General features: G+C 32.7%; 2 protein-coding genes across 2 annotated transcripts; one reads left to right on the top strand and one right to left on the bottom strand.

Annotated features, from left to right (window-relative positions):
• Positions 1-628: 628 nt before the first annotated feature.
• Positions 629-3,137, top strand: LOTGIDRAFT_238630 (hypothetical protein). Its single transcript, XM_009050810.1, has 3 exons — positions 629-914; positions 1,545-1,740; positions 2,280-3,137. The coding sequence occupies exons 1-3, from the start codon at positions 820-822 to the stop codon at positions 2,580-2,582; spliced, it is 594 nt and encodes a 197-aa protein (XP_009049058.1). The 5' UTR covers positions 629-819; the 3' UTR covers positions 2,583-3,137.
• A 6,768-nt stretch (positions 3,138-9,905) lies between these two features.
• Positions 9,906-14,092, bottom strand: LOTGIDRAFT_141101 (hypothetical protein; the record flags this gene model as incomplete). Its single annotated transcript, XM_009050809.1, has 3 exons — positions 9,906-10,094; positions 11,972-12,042; positions 13,759-14,092. The coding sequence occupies 3 exons, from the start codon at positions 14,090-14,092 to the stop codon at positions 9,906-9,908; spliced, it is 594 nt and encodes a 197-aa protein (XP_009049057.1).
• Between the last annotated feature and the right edge of the window lie 1,643 nt (positions 14,093-15,735).

Genomic DNA, 15,735 nt, shown 5'->3' with positions numbered 1-15,735 from the left:
GCTATGTCCAACCTTGCTGTTAGCGTTGGTCCACGGGTGATGGATCCCGCCAAGTGAAAACTAAGCCCCAGCAATTGACCTCACAAAACCCTTTTCAGTTCAGCAGATCCCACCACACCTCGACACAAAATCCAAGCCCTAGCACCAATACACTAGTTAAGACGGGCCGGGGCTGTCCATGCCTCTATATGCGTCATTTTGTCATGTTTCATATTAGCCATGCAGACAAGTGTTGTCATGTTTCCTGGCCAGGTCAAGCACATCATTTAGAAGGCTAAATCTCCAGTTAAGAGGTTGTCCATTTGAAAAGATAGTAGTGTGGGAAATATACAGTGGTCATCAACTAATACAAAAGGCTATATTGCATCATGTATCAGCATCTCGCGGTCTTACTTTCTGGTTCCAGACGAAACCGTTATCCACCGTTGGCATCTTAGTTAATGGTAATGACTTGTTTAACAGTTATGTTTATAGGGAAAATCAATGATCGTTACGTATTTAACATCATAACTTTTCGTGTCCGTTTTGACCTAGTCATGGTCGTTTTGACAACATAGGGTCTTGGTTATTTTTAAGCGTGGTCGATATGTCTGTTTCCCGCGCATGCTTGAAATCTTTGTAATTTCAAAATTTATCTCGCTTGTCTCATCGTATGCAATTAAAAACATTACACCTAGATCTGCTCTGTTTGAGAAATCAAAAAGCAGTAGTATCTTCAGTCATTTATACACCGTATTGGGTTAGATTTTGACTGCAATCATAGACAGTCTCGACTGTGTATAAAACACTTTATTTTGTAAACATTCACAATCATAAACAATGCCTTGTTGTGCCGCCGTTAATTGTAAAGAAAAGCCAATACCAAAATATTTGAATGAGGAGAAAGAAAATGACAAAAGAATAACATTTCATAAGTGAGTGAACAAGTAATGATAATCAAATTTCAAATATGTTTTTGTAAAATTATTTTTTCTCTAATTTAGCTTAAAAAGGGGCAGTAGTAGCCCGGTAGGGACCATCATTCAAAATGTTTATTATCAAAAGATAAAACCGCTATCCTAGCCTATGTAGCCTAGCCTACTTGTAGATATTTTTTGAATAAACTATTTACATCTATGTATCTATTTGATCAAACTGAATTCTGTTCTAAGTGATAAGTAAACAGCTTCTTAATCTAGTATTGGTGTGGTCATTTGTTTTGCTTTTAAATTTGTACTGGTAGAAAAGTTTTTCAAACACCCACAAAAAAACATAACAAATTTATATGGGTGTAACACATGTTATGATTTTATTTAATTGTTTGAATCATTCTTGCAAATCTAAGATCTATTTGTGTTGAAAGAAGAAAATAAGATTTAAAATTATGCTTTGTGAACCTAAGTTGTTATCCTTGTAAAATATAGATCTTTCCTTTCTTATCCCTTTGCTTAAATCAGTGTTGGTTTGGTCTTTATAGTGTGTAGACTGGTATATTACCGGTACTATGGAATACTGCCTTGTACAACTAATGTTCATCTACTTATGATAATGTAAGCACATTTCAGGTTTCCTGGGAGAGATCCACAACTGTTCCAAATATGGTTACATAATCTCAGAAGGGAAGATTTTACTCCATCAAGATCATCTTCACTATGTTCTCGACATTTTGAGGAGAAATATATACATCGATTAGGAGGTAATGTGACTCTGATGAAAGGAGCCATTCCAACAATATTTGATTATCCAGCACATTTACTAGATGTAAGTTAATACGCATATTGCCTTTCTATGTTAACAAATCCTTTGTGCACCAGGTATTTAAATCGAGGGTGATGAAGAAAAAGCTTACAACATGATGAATGGAAAAAAAGGGTTGTTATGAAGGTGCAGCATTTGCCTCCATTAGACTACAGTCATTGCTTAGATTTGTTATCATGGCTTCCGCTTGTCATGGAAACTATGTTCAGTCATTTTAAAAGGAAACACCTTTTGGACAGACTAGTACTCAGAGTTAACTCAATATTTGCACCCCTGGTGACAAACAAAATATGACTTCGGTACCTCAAAGGTGATTATTATACTCTTATTGGCCAAGTTTGAGAATTCAAATTATGTTCATTCATTTAACATTCACCTTTCTAATATAACAGATAGTATTGTGAGTTATTATCCTTTTGTATATAGCTTGCAGACAAGCTGAAAATTGGATATTTATGCTTATACTATTCTTCCGATTTTACACAATTGCAATTTTCAGTACTTTCAGAATACCTCTTTAACTCTATTTCTTTTGTTTATAGCATATAATCTACAGTAAGCCTGAACCAGAACCAGAACCTGAACCTGAAGCTGAGGCTAATGATTCATTCACTGATGACAGTTATGATTTAAATGACATTGACAGTGTAAAGAGAAAATATGAAGCTGATATTGAGAAATTAAAGCAAAGACTAACTGTATCTCAGGAAAAGGCAAGAAAATTTCAAAGGAAAGCACAACAACTGGAGAAAGAATTGAAAAGTTTACAAGAGAACAAAGATGTATTTCAGCCATCTGTAAAAGTCCTTTCCAGGTCACGTCAAATAGTCAAAAACCCAGTTTAATTTGTGGATATGAAATTTTTATTTGATTTTTATAGGAAGGAAGTGCAAAACGGCGCTAGTGAGGTTGGGGATGTTTGTTTTTATTTCTTTTTTACTTCTTTTTTACTCAATTGTTAATATTTTATGTACGCCCACATTACAATGTGACATAATATTGTCTTCACCCTCGTTCATCTTTACATCATTCAATCACACTTGATTTTAAACAGGATAGGATTTGTATTAAACTTGTTATGGCTATTAATGAGATCTCAGATGAGCTCGATTGTCGAGATCTTTCAATGAACTTTCAATGAATGGCTTGACTTAATCTAAAGAGGAGAATATAAGGACATAAAATTTCATTTATTTCATCCTTTAGCTAAGATTTCAAAAATTGGCTTAAGAGATGCTTTTTTAAAGTTTAAAACCATGTGACTCATGAAACATCGTGCTGTGTGGGCGTATAGCTGTTTGGGCGTATAGCTGTTTGGGCAACAGCTTGTTAATTTTAGTTTAGTTTCTGTCATTTTACACATGTTCCTTTTAATGACAATAAAGATATGTTAAAATATCAAATTCATTATCCTCCTTTCTCTAAGTTAAGTTGACTTACTCACTAGTCAGTCATCAGATTTGTTGATGCTAAAAGGAGGTGAAGTGGAGATCGGACTAGGCAAAGGCTTGTCTGAAACATCTGCCCCTATTCCAGCCTCTGATAGTTATTGTGAAGGTTGTCAGCTGAAGTAGCATCAAAAAAACTATGCACCGTTTTCAGGCATTTACAGCATGTTTGATGCTGCAGATTCTTAGACAAATTTATTTACCTTAAACCCTGATGCAGGGGCATCACTGCTAGGATAATTTTTGGATGCACACTCAGTCTTTGAAGGCTTTATCTATCTTTAAAAATAAGATTAATTTTGTTTTAAAAACCTTCGGATGTGTAGTATGGTATGGTAAAATCTGCATAAAACAGGGCCAAGATTTTCAACAACTGTCAAAGAAGCTATCAGAAAGACTAAAACTATGTGATTAATATTTAAAGAAAAAAACTAGCTGTACACAACTCGCCTATAAGTAAAAATTTTGAAACTTCTAGTTGGGGTGACATACAATGCCCGATTTTCACCGTTAGGTCAAAGGGGCTAATATGTAAGAAGTCATTTGAATACCAAATATGCTGTGAGAACTTCAATGCGACAGGCAGTGCATTTCAAAAGAGGAGTTTGAGTACCTTTACGAATTGGAACAACGCTATTAAATAGGCTAGATTTCCCTTATTGCACACTGCATAATGTTGCCTAATATAAATGTTGCTACATTCAGTGATATTTTAAGGATGAGAAAATTAGGGTGTGAAGCTCCATTTGATTCATGCAAGCGTTTGTATAATATAAGTCTAAGGAGATTTATCTTCTTAATGCAGTGGACGAGAAGATATAATAGGCTACTTGGTGAGAATTTGATCAGTTTTGTTTGCTTCCACGAAAGAAATTGTTTTTGTAGCTAAAGTACATGTATTTGTGTTTTGGATAGTATCTGATGTGTCATTATATCATGGAGTGCCTATTAATCAGACCAATATGTGTCATAATAGGGTGAACTGAACCATCCCTTGCTAACCTAATGAGAATAACAAGAGTGACATTGGGTCGCTCTAACCCAGAACAGCTCGACACGAAAAGGAAGAGAAGATCAATGAAGTGGACGCTATAATGATCTGTGAACAACCCCGTAACTTCTTTATGGTAGTTTATTGCAAGCAATATTCACACCTAGTTGATGAGTTTAGATATAATATAACTTGCTGGCAGCAGTGTGGGTCGTCAACTTTCTTACATCAATCTCTTAATCTTCATTGCGTGAAATTTGTTATTGTATAGTTGGGTATTCAAATCGGCGAGGCCGATAGACTATATATTTATTCTAAACACAATTTAAAGACGGAACATTCTCCAGGCGAGGCAAGGTACAATCCAAGACATCGGTACCATACATGGCAAATTGGCAACGTGAGCCTCTTGTGTAAAGATGATGATTTAGGCAAGTAGTACAAGTTCTCGGGTACAGAACAATTCCATTGTTTATTATTATTAAATTGGCTCCTGTACACTAAATCCTATTCTCAACAACTTATACATGTAATGTTAAAGCTTCTAACTCAACCGAGATCCCATCAGTCCACATTAATAAAGGGATTGTAAAGAGGTTTTCTGATGGCATCAATTTGCACCATTCCAATTTTCAATCATAAGACATCTATGGTTCCCTCAATTCCAAGTAAAATTAATTCTCTTTATAATCTCTTCAAAGCATACCAATAGTTATCCTAATCGGGTGAAAACGGATAACCTCTCTGATTTTGTCAAGGGCAAATAATATAGTAAAACTTAGCTCAAATTATAGAACTATAATATTATGTTAACAAAACATTCTTTGTCTTCCATTACTCTTTCGGCGCAAAAATTTCAGAGATTGTCGGCGTGTCTCGGACCAGAATTCAGACTAAAAGAAAAGTTAACAAAATGATGAATATGAATGAAGATATTTTTATGAAAATAATCGGCGTTTATCTCGCACGTATTCCATTTATCTCTGTCAATTTCAGGAATAATAGAAAATACACAGCCAGAATGGCACCTGAATGGCTAAATAACCACTTTATAACTTCTAGCACTAGGACCTATTAAAGACCGATTAGGATAGGGCTATTAGATTTGGACCTAGCAAATTGAGAAATTGTAAAAGCAGGGATTAACTACCAGAGGGACTGGTTGAATCAAGTCCACGGCCTCCTACCTTAGAAACAAATTACAGTTAAACTTTGCAAACATCAATATATAAATGAGTGAAATAGATTGAAATCTCCTTAACAGGCAATAAGTTGACTTGCAGGTGTTAATAAAACATTCCTGAGGATTGGGGCTCCCAGTATAAACATTATAACAATTATTTAGGATGTACAACCTCCAACCTCCATTCATGTAAAAATTTCTCCCACTGACTATATAGTGGGACTCATATTCTAAGTGAAACAACTGAAAAATGATCCATCCTCCGTCATAATAGTTAAAGGGAGATAACTATATAAATTATTAAGACTACAAATAACTAATTCTAACCACATACCAAAGAGCATGTAAAGAGGCCAAATAGTCATTGATTAAAATAGACGGAAGATCGAGTGTTTCAGACCAGCTTATACTTTTGGAAGTTCAACAAGTCAGACCTGGAAAAAAACAGAAAAGTTTTTGTTCTTTAGATAGCACACAGCTTCGTGTTTTGAAATACCACTGTTAAAATAGTGCTCAATACATCAATTGTAGAGATATATAGAAATACCACTGTTAAAATAGTGCTCAATACATCAATTGTAGAGATATATAGAAATACCACTGTTAAAATAGTGCTCAATACATCAATTATAGAGCGATGTTGAAATACCACTGTTAAAATAGTGCTCAATACATCAATTATAGAGCGATGTAGAAATACCACTGTTAAAATAGTGCTCAATACATCAATTGTAGAGATATATAGAAATACCACTGTTAAAATAGAGCTCAATACATCAATTGTAGAGATATATAGAAATACCACTGTTAAAATAGTGCTCAATACATCAATTGTAGAGATATATAGAAATACCACTGTTAAAATAGTGCTCAATACATCAATTGTAGAGATATATAGAAATACCACTGTTAAAATAGTGCTCAATACATCAATTATAGAGCGATGTTGAAATACCACTGTTAAAATAGTGCTCAATACATCAATTATAGAGCGATGTAGAAATACCACTGTTAAAATAGTGCTCAATACATCAATTGTAGAGATATATAGAAATACCACTGTTAAAATAGAGCTCAATACATCAATTGTAGAGATATATAGAAATACCACTGTTAAAATAGTGCTCAATACATCAATTGTAGAGATATATAGAAATACCACTGTTAAAATAGTGCTCAATACATCAATTGTTGAGCAATATAGAAATACCACTGTTAAAATAGTGCTAAATACCTCAATTATAGAGATATATAGAAATACCACTGTTAATATAGTGCTCAATACATCAATTGTAGAGTGATATAAAAATACCACTGTTAAAATGGGGCTCAATACATCAATTGTAGAGATATATAGAAATATTAAACCAGAACCTAAAAACAAAAAACATATTTTTTAAGTTCTGTTTTAATATTTCTATCTCTATATCAAAATCTATTATAGTAATCAGACATGTTTCTTAACAACATTCTTTATTAGCAATCTATTCTCAACAAACATAAAACATCCTCATTTATAAAATAAATAGTTTTAAAAGGGAAATTTTCCTAAAATGCTTAAAATAATTTTTTCATTAGTCTTATTTGATTATGATTAGAACTTGACCACAAGCTGACATAAGTTGTTCAGTTACCCCTGAATAATTAGAAGAAATATTTGTAAAAAATAATGGTAATTTTGCTGGGTAATAATGCTATTTGCAATGAAAGTGAAACATTTTAAAATTTAAGTTTGAAATGTCCTGATAAATAATTTTAAGTATCTGATAAAATAAGTTATTAATCTTAATATTTTACAATATACACTATGAAACCACTCTGTAAATTGGTATCACCTTTAACCCTTGCGGCCGGCCAAACATGAACGCAATATATACCCGAGCAGCCGGTATACTGGCTGTTGCTAAGTGATGTCATAGAACGTTAACGCCATAAGCTTTTACTTTTATTACTTGGAGTTCATGATATGATGTTATATTTCATTTACACTCAGGGTTCAAAGGGTTAAAGACTCAATTACATGTGTAAATAAACTCAATAAAAGCAAACATCTTCAAACTGCACATGAAACTTTAAGGCAGGCTATGATATAATCTGTATGCTTGTACAGTTATATTGTTATATCTTGAAGAATTATTTTGCCTCATTTAAAAACCTATTTGGTTTTGGCAGGTGAATGTATGGGTTTATGCCTCAATGAGTATTCAGACTCTGAACCTTTTGATCTATCAACACGATTGGCTAATTTAGCTTCATTATCAAACTCCCTTTGTAATCTTAACGCTAATTCAAAATCATCTAGTTCAACTTCAGGTTTATCATTGTCAGTAAAAACACTATCAAAATCTAATTTAGTCTGTTTCTTTTCAAATGCCCATTTTCTTTTATCTGAAACTTGTTTCTCAATACTATTTGCTCTTTCTTCAGATTTGGTTTGCTTGGATTTTTTCTTAGGTGAATTATAACTAGCTTTTCCTTTGACTTTTTTCCTGGGACTTGTCTTTGCTTTTGAAGTGTCCATAAATTCATCTTCTGAGTCAAGGAGCATACCAGATTTCTTATTTGGAGTTGTCTCCCCTTCACTGATAACAGTTAATTTAGATTGTGATTTTCGTGAATGTGACCTGGATCGTGAAACTGACTCTGAATTTTCACTGTCATCATCAGATGATTTATGAGACCGCTTCCTGCGTCGTTTAGAAGGTGACGGTACAGAATCTGTATCGGGTACAGTTTTTGTTTTACGAGATTTCCTGACATTTCTAACAATGTTATCTGAATTTATAATATTGTCTTTGGACGTTAAAGGTGTTGAATTTGAATCTTCGTTGTCATACTGTAGTGATTTAGACACACGCTTTGATGATCTTTCCACCTTTTCTCCTTTAGATGTTCTTGTTTTTCTCAAAGATTTTGTCACTGGGGAAGAGTTCTTACCAACTTTCTTGTCTGTAACTGATGATTTTTTGGGAGAAGTTTTTGATTCCTGAATATCTTTTGAGTTGGACACCTCTTGATTTTTACTGGACATTGGTGACAACCATTCTTTGATAGATCTCTGTGGGCTTAAAATAGATTCTGCTTTGGATTTTTTCTTCCTCAACACTTTTTTAGTTTTTGGAGATTGTGAATCTTCAGATGCAGAATCAGATTCATGCTCAGAACTGAGAATAGGACGTTTATTCTTAGCTTTTCTAGTATGACTATTTTTCTTCAGAACAGAATCTGAAGTTGATTTTGACGGATCTTCATCAGATTCATAATCAGAATCAACAAAAGACACAGTATTATCATTGACTGCCCTAGGAACATTAGAATCCTTCTTTTCAAGTTCATCAGACACTATTTTAGCATTATGTGAAATATTTTTAAGCTTCAATTTCACATGCTTACTACACAGACGATTTCGCTCAGTCATTTCAGCAGCACTATTACTATCTTGTGGAGGAAAAAGGCCACCACCCCTTTTAGTAGGGCTTAAGTTTGAAATAGAAAACTCACTGGGCGTAGGACTTGTTTTACTGGGAGAAGGCATTGGTGGAAAGATCATACTTGAATCTTCATCCTTACTAGTGTCATTATCATCAGCAGGTGCCCCTATTGTTTTTGATGTCACTGTGGCAGGAATTGATTTATCTACTGGTTTGTGAACAGGGGAATAATTTGACATCACATGAAACTGATTTTTCACAAATTCACGGTGAGAATGAGGCATATCTTCTAATCTATTAAATGAATTAGGTGAGAAAGTCTGGTTATTATCTGACAATGCTGTTGATCTTTGTGGTGTGTCTGAACTGGATGATTGTGCTATCTCTGGACTATCATCTAGTAAACTGATAGTTGAAGATTTATTAAAGAAGAAGGAATCTAAAGTTTGAACATTATTTGGTATACTAGAAGTGCCTGTTGAATGTGTTCTGGTTAATTTGGGTGATATTTCCATCATACTATCATCTCCATTTTCTAACAAACTCAACTGAAATATAAAGTAAGAAATAATTAAGTCTTCAAAGATGACCATAATCTTACAACAGGTGAATTTTAGTATATTCACATTTGTAACAGCTTTGTTCTTTTTCTATGCTACCCTCCTGTGAATCATTGAATGCTTTAAACATATACTAAAACCCATTATTTTAGAGAAGCTCTAGAGAACCATCTTAATATACATAATCTTTCATTTTTAACACACATTTTTGTAAAGCGTAATGGAGCACTGATGTGGAATTTGCGCGATAAATCAAACTATTTCTATTACAATTTCTGAATCCATGTAATTGACATCATTGAAAAATATTGTTACATTAGTTACAGTCTCACCAAATGGGTACACAGGTTATAGAAATCAGATGTAAGTAAAATGTGAATGAAAGTATACATAGTATATTAGAAACCCTTCAGAATTGTTGTCATTTTGTAAGAACATATTTATAGTGCCAGGTTACAAAATTTGAACAACAACAAAAATGAAAGCTGTACAATGCTCCATTCACATGAATGATTAAGATAATTTTTTTGATATGCAGAATGGAGTCAGTACTTATCACAAATATACACTTACCTCTGCTGATTCAGCAAGTTTTCTAGCTATTTCTTCATCTTTTATTCTTTGTTCCTCAGCTTGTCTTTCTAATTCTCTAGCTCGTTCTTCTTCTTCACGTTGTAACTTTTTAATAAGATCAGCACTTTCAGCCTCTTCTTTACTTCTCTCTTCTTCTCTCTGTTTCTCTAACTATTTAAAATATATATACAATATGATTAGAAGTAAAGTTTCATCAGAAAATGTTTTCATATTGCCATCTTTCATCTAGCCTCAGATAAAATTATGTCTTTTTCTTTAAAATAGAAAGAAATAAGTACCGGGATACATCTGAATTCAGATTTCCTTTTCAGTGTCATACATTAGAAATCAAGAAACCAGTTAAGATTTTGAATATATCCATAAAGGGATAATAAAGAGGTTTTCTAAACTTTGTATGTGTATTGAGGGACATATTATAGGAAAGCTTTAATGTTTAACATGTGGTTCTTGTAATACTGTACAACTGTCAACTGAAGTGTTTTGCAATGTCAAAAGCTTATAATAATACCCGAATAAGAACCTTTGCAATAGTGAAATAAAAATGCTAAGTGGTAGTGATATTGCAAAAACCACAGATGTCTGACTGAACATTGAAATGATGCAAATTGATGCTATCCATGTCCCAAATGAATGCAAGCTTAAAATGCATAAAAAAAAGTTCATAAAACAACTTTATAATTCCTGGGCACTTTTTCATTTTCAAAAATGTTGTAAATTATACCTGAAAATATATCTAATATATGCTATTTATATCTTTATATCTACTTGATCAAACTTAATTTGTTTTATAAGGAGAGCTGATTAAGCAGTTTGACCTGGTTTTGGTTTTTAGCTTTCTAATGGCTCAATATTATTAGTTAAAACCTTAAGAATATGTAGGAGTTGAGTTTCTCAACAATTAGGCCTATATTTCACGTACAGATGTGCAGCGGCTTCTATCAAGCTTAACAAACATAAAAGTTTATATAAACATATAAATAGTTTTTTGGTTCAAAAATTAATGGCTGTAGTTTTTTTAGTTAAAAAAAAAAAAACATATTAAGCCACACAATTATCTAGATTTTGGTGTACAAAAATGATTTGAGCAAAAAAAAATTAATGTTAATCATTTTGCTATAAAATATTACGGAAGTGATTTTATGATAACATCTGGTGTTCTTATTGATTGATATGGGCGTTTACTACTTCAACAAACTAAGATATGGAATAAACAAATATTTAATTAGCTGTGATGGCCGAGTGGTTAAGGCGTTGGACTTGAAATCCAATGGGTTCTACCCGCGTAGGTTCGAATCCTGCTCACATCGAAAGATTTTTTTTTTAAATCAATAATTTTGATAAAATTTGATTTTTCTTCAGTCTTTTTTATGTATTCAACACCACCTGTAGAGTTGGGAAAACAACACACATAGACAGGTGTTAATAATTGTAAATCTAAATCTAATTGCTTGGATATAAAACTAACATCTCAACTCTGCCAGTTCAACTGACTCAGAAGTGACAAAGAACAATTTCAGTCATGCACCAGTATTGGACTTACCCAATTGGTATTGTTAAGACAAGATGATAAACTCATCAGAAACTTCAGTCCAACTAAACATTCTTTCCATTTTTTATTTGCTATTATTTTTAATATAGCTACTTCAGTTTGGGTCTAATGCAAGCCCTCGATGATGTCTGCTTTAATCAATCAAATTTCTACCCTCCCCGGCGCTGGTATTTTATGACACACTGTTTATCAGGTTAGGTCAAAAGGTTAATTTGAGGAAGAGGGACGTCATTAGAAGCTAAATAGAAGCTACACAGAACGAAAGTTTGGTCTAATTTTTAATACACTTCATTTTTACATGATATTCCTTTCCTCTGCAGATGAGCATTATTTTTAAAAGACGTCCAAGCTTTGCAAGTGACTTTTTCATTTCAAACCCCATTTGCCTCATTTTTAACTTGGATTACATTATAGCCATATTACACTAAATTAAACCACCCACGACCAACACATATATCTTATTCACATAACAACTTACCCTTTCCAACTGTTCTTCATATTCTTTTCTAATCTCTCCAGGTTCAGCAATATTAACAATAGGATGATGTACTGAATATATAGAAAGGAAAAATAATACATAAATAATAAATACAACAAATATCATCAAACTAAATAAATTAACAACAGTCTCAATATTCAGCATGCTTGATAAAAACATGGTAGTAGCCATTTTTTTCATACAAATTGAACAGCTAGTATATCTGTTGTTACTAGAAATAGCTGATAAAGGAACCGCCCAGTATTACAGGTCTAATGTCAATATTCACACATGGTCCAGAATAAAGCCCCTTGATTAGTCTACTACAAAGCAAATATTTCAAATAAATATATTCTTAATACCGTAACTGTATTTTAAGCTCTAATTAAGTGTCCATTTATTATAAATTGTGAATATTTTGGTTGGGTAATCCAGATACTGTCTTACATTACATGTGTTGTAATTGAGTATGGCAACAATACATATTTTATTTTCCATTAAAGTGCAAGGGTAAAAATATAGCACACTAACAATATATTATGTTATTCTAAATGAAGCTAGAGGAAGCAATTTCAATGACTTTTAAAAATAGCAATTGATCAAATTTTAATAGACTTCCTGTTACTTTTACTGAAACTACAACTATAACTACAAAATATGAAATTTGTAAGAAAAAGTAAACTTATAGTTAAATTAATTAGTATTGGTAACATATTTCAATATAATGTTATATTTGTACAAATATTGACAATGGATTGTTATAATGTGGTGAAAGTAGAATACATCAACTATAATAGTACGCCTAACCACCCTCAGACAGGAATTCATGAATAGAACAAAATAATAGATAACAAACTAAAACTCTAGACAGTACTAAACAATAAACATAAAAATATAGCAGGAAATCTGAAATTCATTCAATGAATCATGATGTGTTGAACTTATGTCAATAAAGAAGTTGAAATATGAAACTGGGTGGGGACAGTGTGAACTAGGGTTAGCTAATAATAGATGATATAAGAAGAGAAGTTGTTTCAGATAGATACAGTGGCCAACCAGATGTTATGAAATCTCTATCTGATTCTATAACTACTTGAAGAAATACTATTCTGAATCAAAGAATCAATGTAGACAACCTTGTTCCAAAATACATTTGATATAACTGACACATATATATATATATATAAAAAAATTAAAAACATGACAACTGAGGAAAATGTAACCTATGAACTACGAAGAGTAGTCAAAATACATAGAAATATAAAATGATTGAAGTCATGATGAAATTCTTCATAAGCATAACTCATCAAGCAAGGCTAGTAAGAAATATCTTCAATGTACCTAGATGTCTTTTCATAATCACAACAAAAACATCACACATACAGTAATCACAGATTAACACCTGTTTAATCACTTTGTGGAAACCACTCTTAATTCAGTATATCACTAGCAGAACCCATCGTCTGATAGGCCCGAAGTAAGGTACTGTTCAGATTATAGAAATAGCTAACAATTACTACTTCAAGTAGGTTTAAAACCCTGCACTTATCTATGGTGTGAAAAAACATCATCTAACGAGGGCCAATTTATCTAACCCTACTCCGGCCGACAAATGTCAAAATATTTATCAGATACCGCTACTGAAATTACTGCAAGAAAGGCAAATGTTTCTTCCTATAACTTATAGAATCAGCTTATAACTGCTTAAGGAAAATAAAACTAAGGACATGTTTGTTTGATAGACTTACTGAACCAGGTAACTTCAGAACCCTAATTCACAAACTTACTTGGCTCATCTTCATCATTGAGGTCTCCATCATCGTCATCTTTACCTTCTTGTCTCCTCCTTACTTTCTCAGGGAATAAAGTCTGAATTTGCTTCCAACGAATTTCATTAACCAAAGTTTTTTGCTTTGTTGACAATCGGGCCCAGGTTGCGATTCGAAGCCGACACATCGGACAACATAAATTGGCTTCCTCGACGGTCTTTCGAAAACATGGCATGCATAGTTCATGAGTGCATGGCATCGTCACAGGCTGGATCAGTATCGACATACATATTGGACACGTACAATCTTCCAAAGTAACAGCAGACGAATTTTGGACAGCAGAATAAGCCATTTTCGTTCAGAAAACACTTCATCTCTCAAACTGGCGCGCATCCAAATCGGAAGTTGTGAAATGTTATGATTTTGTACCGGAAGTAATGGAAATTTGGTCAATGCGACAAAAGTAATGACCAATTCGCCAAAAAATGGTCAAATCGACCCGACACAAAGTATTGCAATTAATTCGACGAGGCAAGGCAAACTGGAAATCCTTAATTTTTATCTTTGTACTATTAGGCCAAGGCGTCTGGACACAATATAAACACTCCTTAGTTGATTAAACAACATGGATAGGCTGTAGATAAATACTGAGGGGAGAGACCAGCCTACTTCAGCACAAAAACTCTAAATGTGATATTTTTACCTTATGGATTAAATACCAATAAAATAATGGTTCAGAGCTACTAAGAAAATAAAACCTTGTATAACAACAAGGCAAAAATAATAGATAATTTTTTAGCTAAGCCTATCAGTAATAGTGTTCTGAACAGCTCACCATTGAAATTTGAGCTTTCAAATCCATGTGTATCCAGAATTATCCATGTCTTTTAAGACACTGCCATATATAGAAAAGACATCTATAGAAATAGGAAAAGAAATTCATAGTTTGAGATACTTTTGAAGGAATGAAGGAATATTTCATACATTTCTAGTTCTGAAGACTATTTACATATTCAAGACTCAGATTAACTTTAATCTCAAATAGACCCCTAAGCGGTGGCATCGCCAAAAGAGTGCCCTCACCACTGCACCACCTCCTTATCTAAAGTTCTGCAGCAGCCACTAACGCTGAGTTCTGGGTTCTATGTTGAGCGCATTATCATTGACTCCCAAAATTGGCTAGTTGGATTTGAAAGAATTCATAAAAAAAGTAATGCTTTATTACTATTAAAAGTATAATATTTCATATAAAATATACAAATAAATACCAAAAAAACAAGGCTACATGGACGGTTCAGGCTAAATAAATCATGTGTTCAATAATTACAAAAATATCCATTTAATAAGAATATGGATATCAGTTTTCAGAAATAGGAAAAAAAACATCAATCTAAAATAAATATTTAAATATCACAATAAATATACATGACTAAAGAATATATATATATAACTTTTAAAGCACTATGGTATAATTCTACAAATATCAACACGTAATTTTTCACATTACAGCCTACCATGAAAGTTATGCTTATTGCTCTGCAACATACAGACATAGCTGGGCATTGCCGAATGATTAAAACCAAATTTGTTCATAAGTTTTTTAGAGAAAAAAGGGTGTAGATGTTTGTTGTGTATATATCAAAATGAAAAACAGAATTTATATAAAAATATTAAATCTTCATTTCAATGTCTTTTGATATAAAATTTTCTTAAGATAATATGACTATTGTCAGTCTGAAATAATCTACAAAGTCACAATGGCAAGTATCTGGTTTATTACTGATCTATTGAATGTACACATCTTTATGGCATATCTTTTTTAGTTCTTTCTTTCCTCTTAAGAAATACATGCAAACACATAAAAACAAGTAAAATGATACAGCATAAAATTTATTTATGGCAAAATGATAAATTATTTTGGAGCTCATTAATACACATGTTTGTTTAACATTCAGGCCATAACTCTTGTCTCTATATAATGCATACCAGGTAATT

Source organism: Lottia gigantea (genome assembly GCF_000327385.1).
Source record: "Lottia gigantea unplaced genomic scaffold LOTGIsca_156, whole genome shotgun sequence".
In the NCBI taxonomy this organism is placed as follows: Eukaryota; Metazoa; Mollusca; class Gastropoda; family Lottiidae; genus Lottia; species Lottia gigantea.
The sequence above is the reverse complement of the archived record's forward strand: the minus strand, read 5'-3'. Positions and strand labels throughout refer to the sequence as shown.

Coding starts and splice junctions, on each gene's coding strand:
- LOTGIDRAFT_238630 (XM_009050810.1), top strand. CDS start 820: ATGCCTTGTTGTGCCGCCGTTAATTGTAAAGAAAAGCCAATACCAAAA. Junction 915..1,544: donor AAAAGAATAACATTTCATAA/GTGAGTGAACAA, acceptor AGCACATTTCAG/GTTTCCTGGGAGAGATCCAC. Junction 1,741..2,279: donor ATCCAGCACATTTACTAGAT/GTAAGTTAATAC, acceptor TTTTGTTTATAG/CATATAATCTACAGTAAGCC.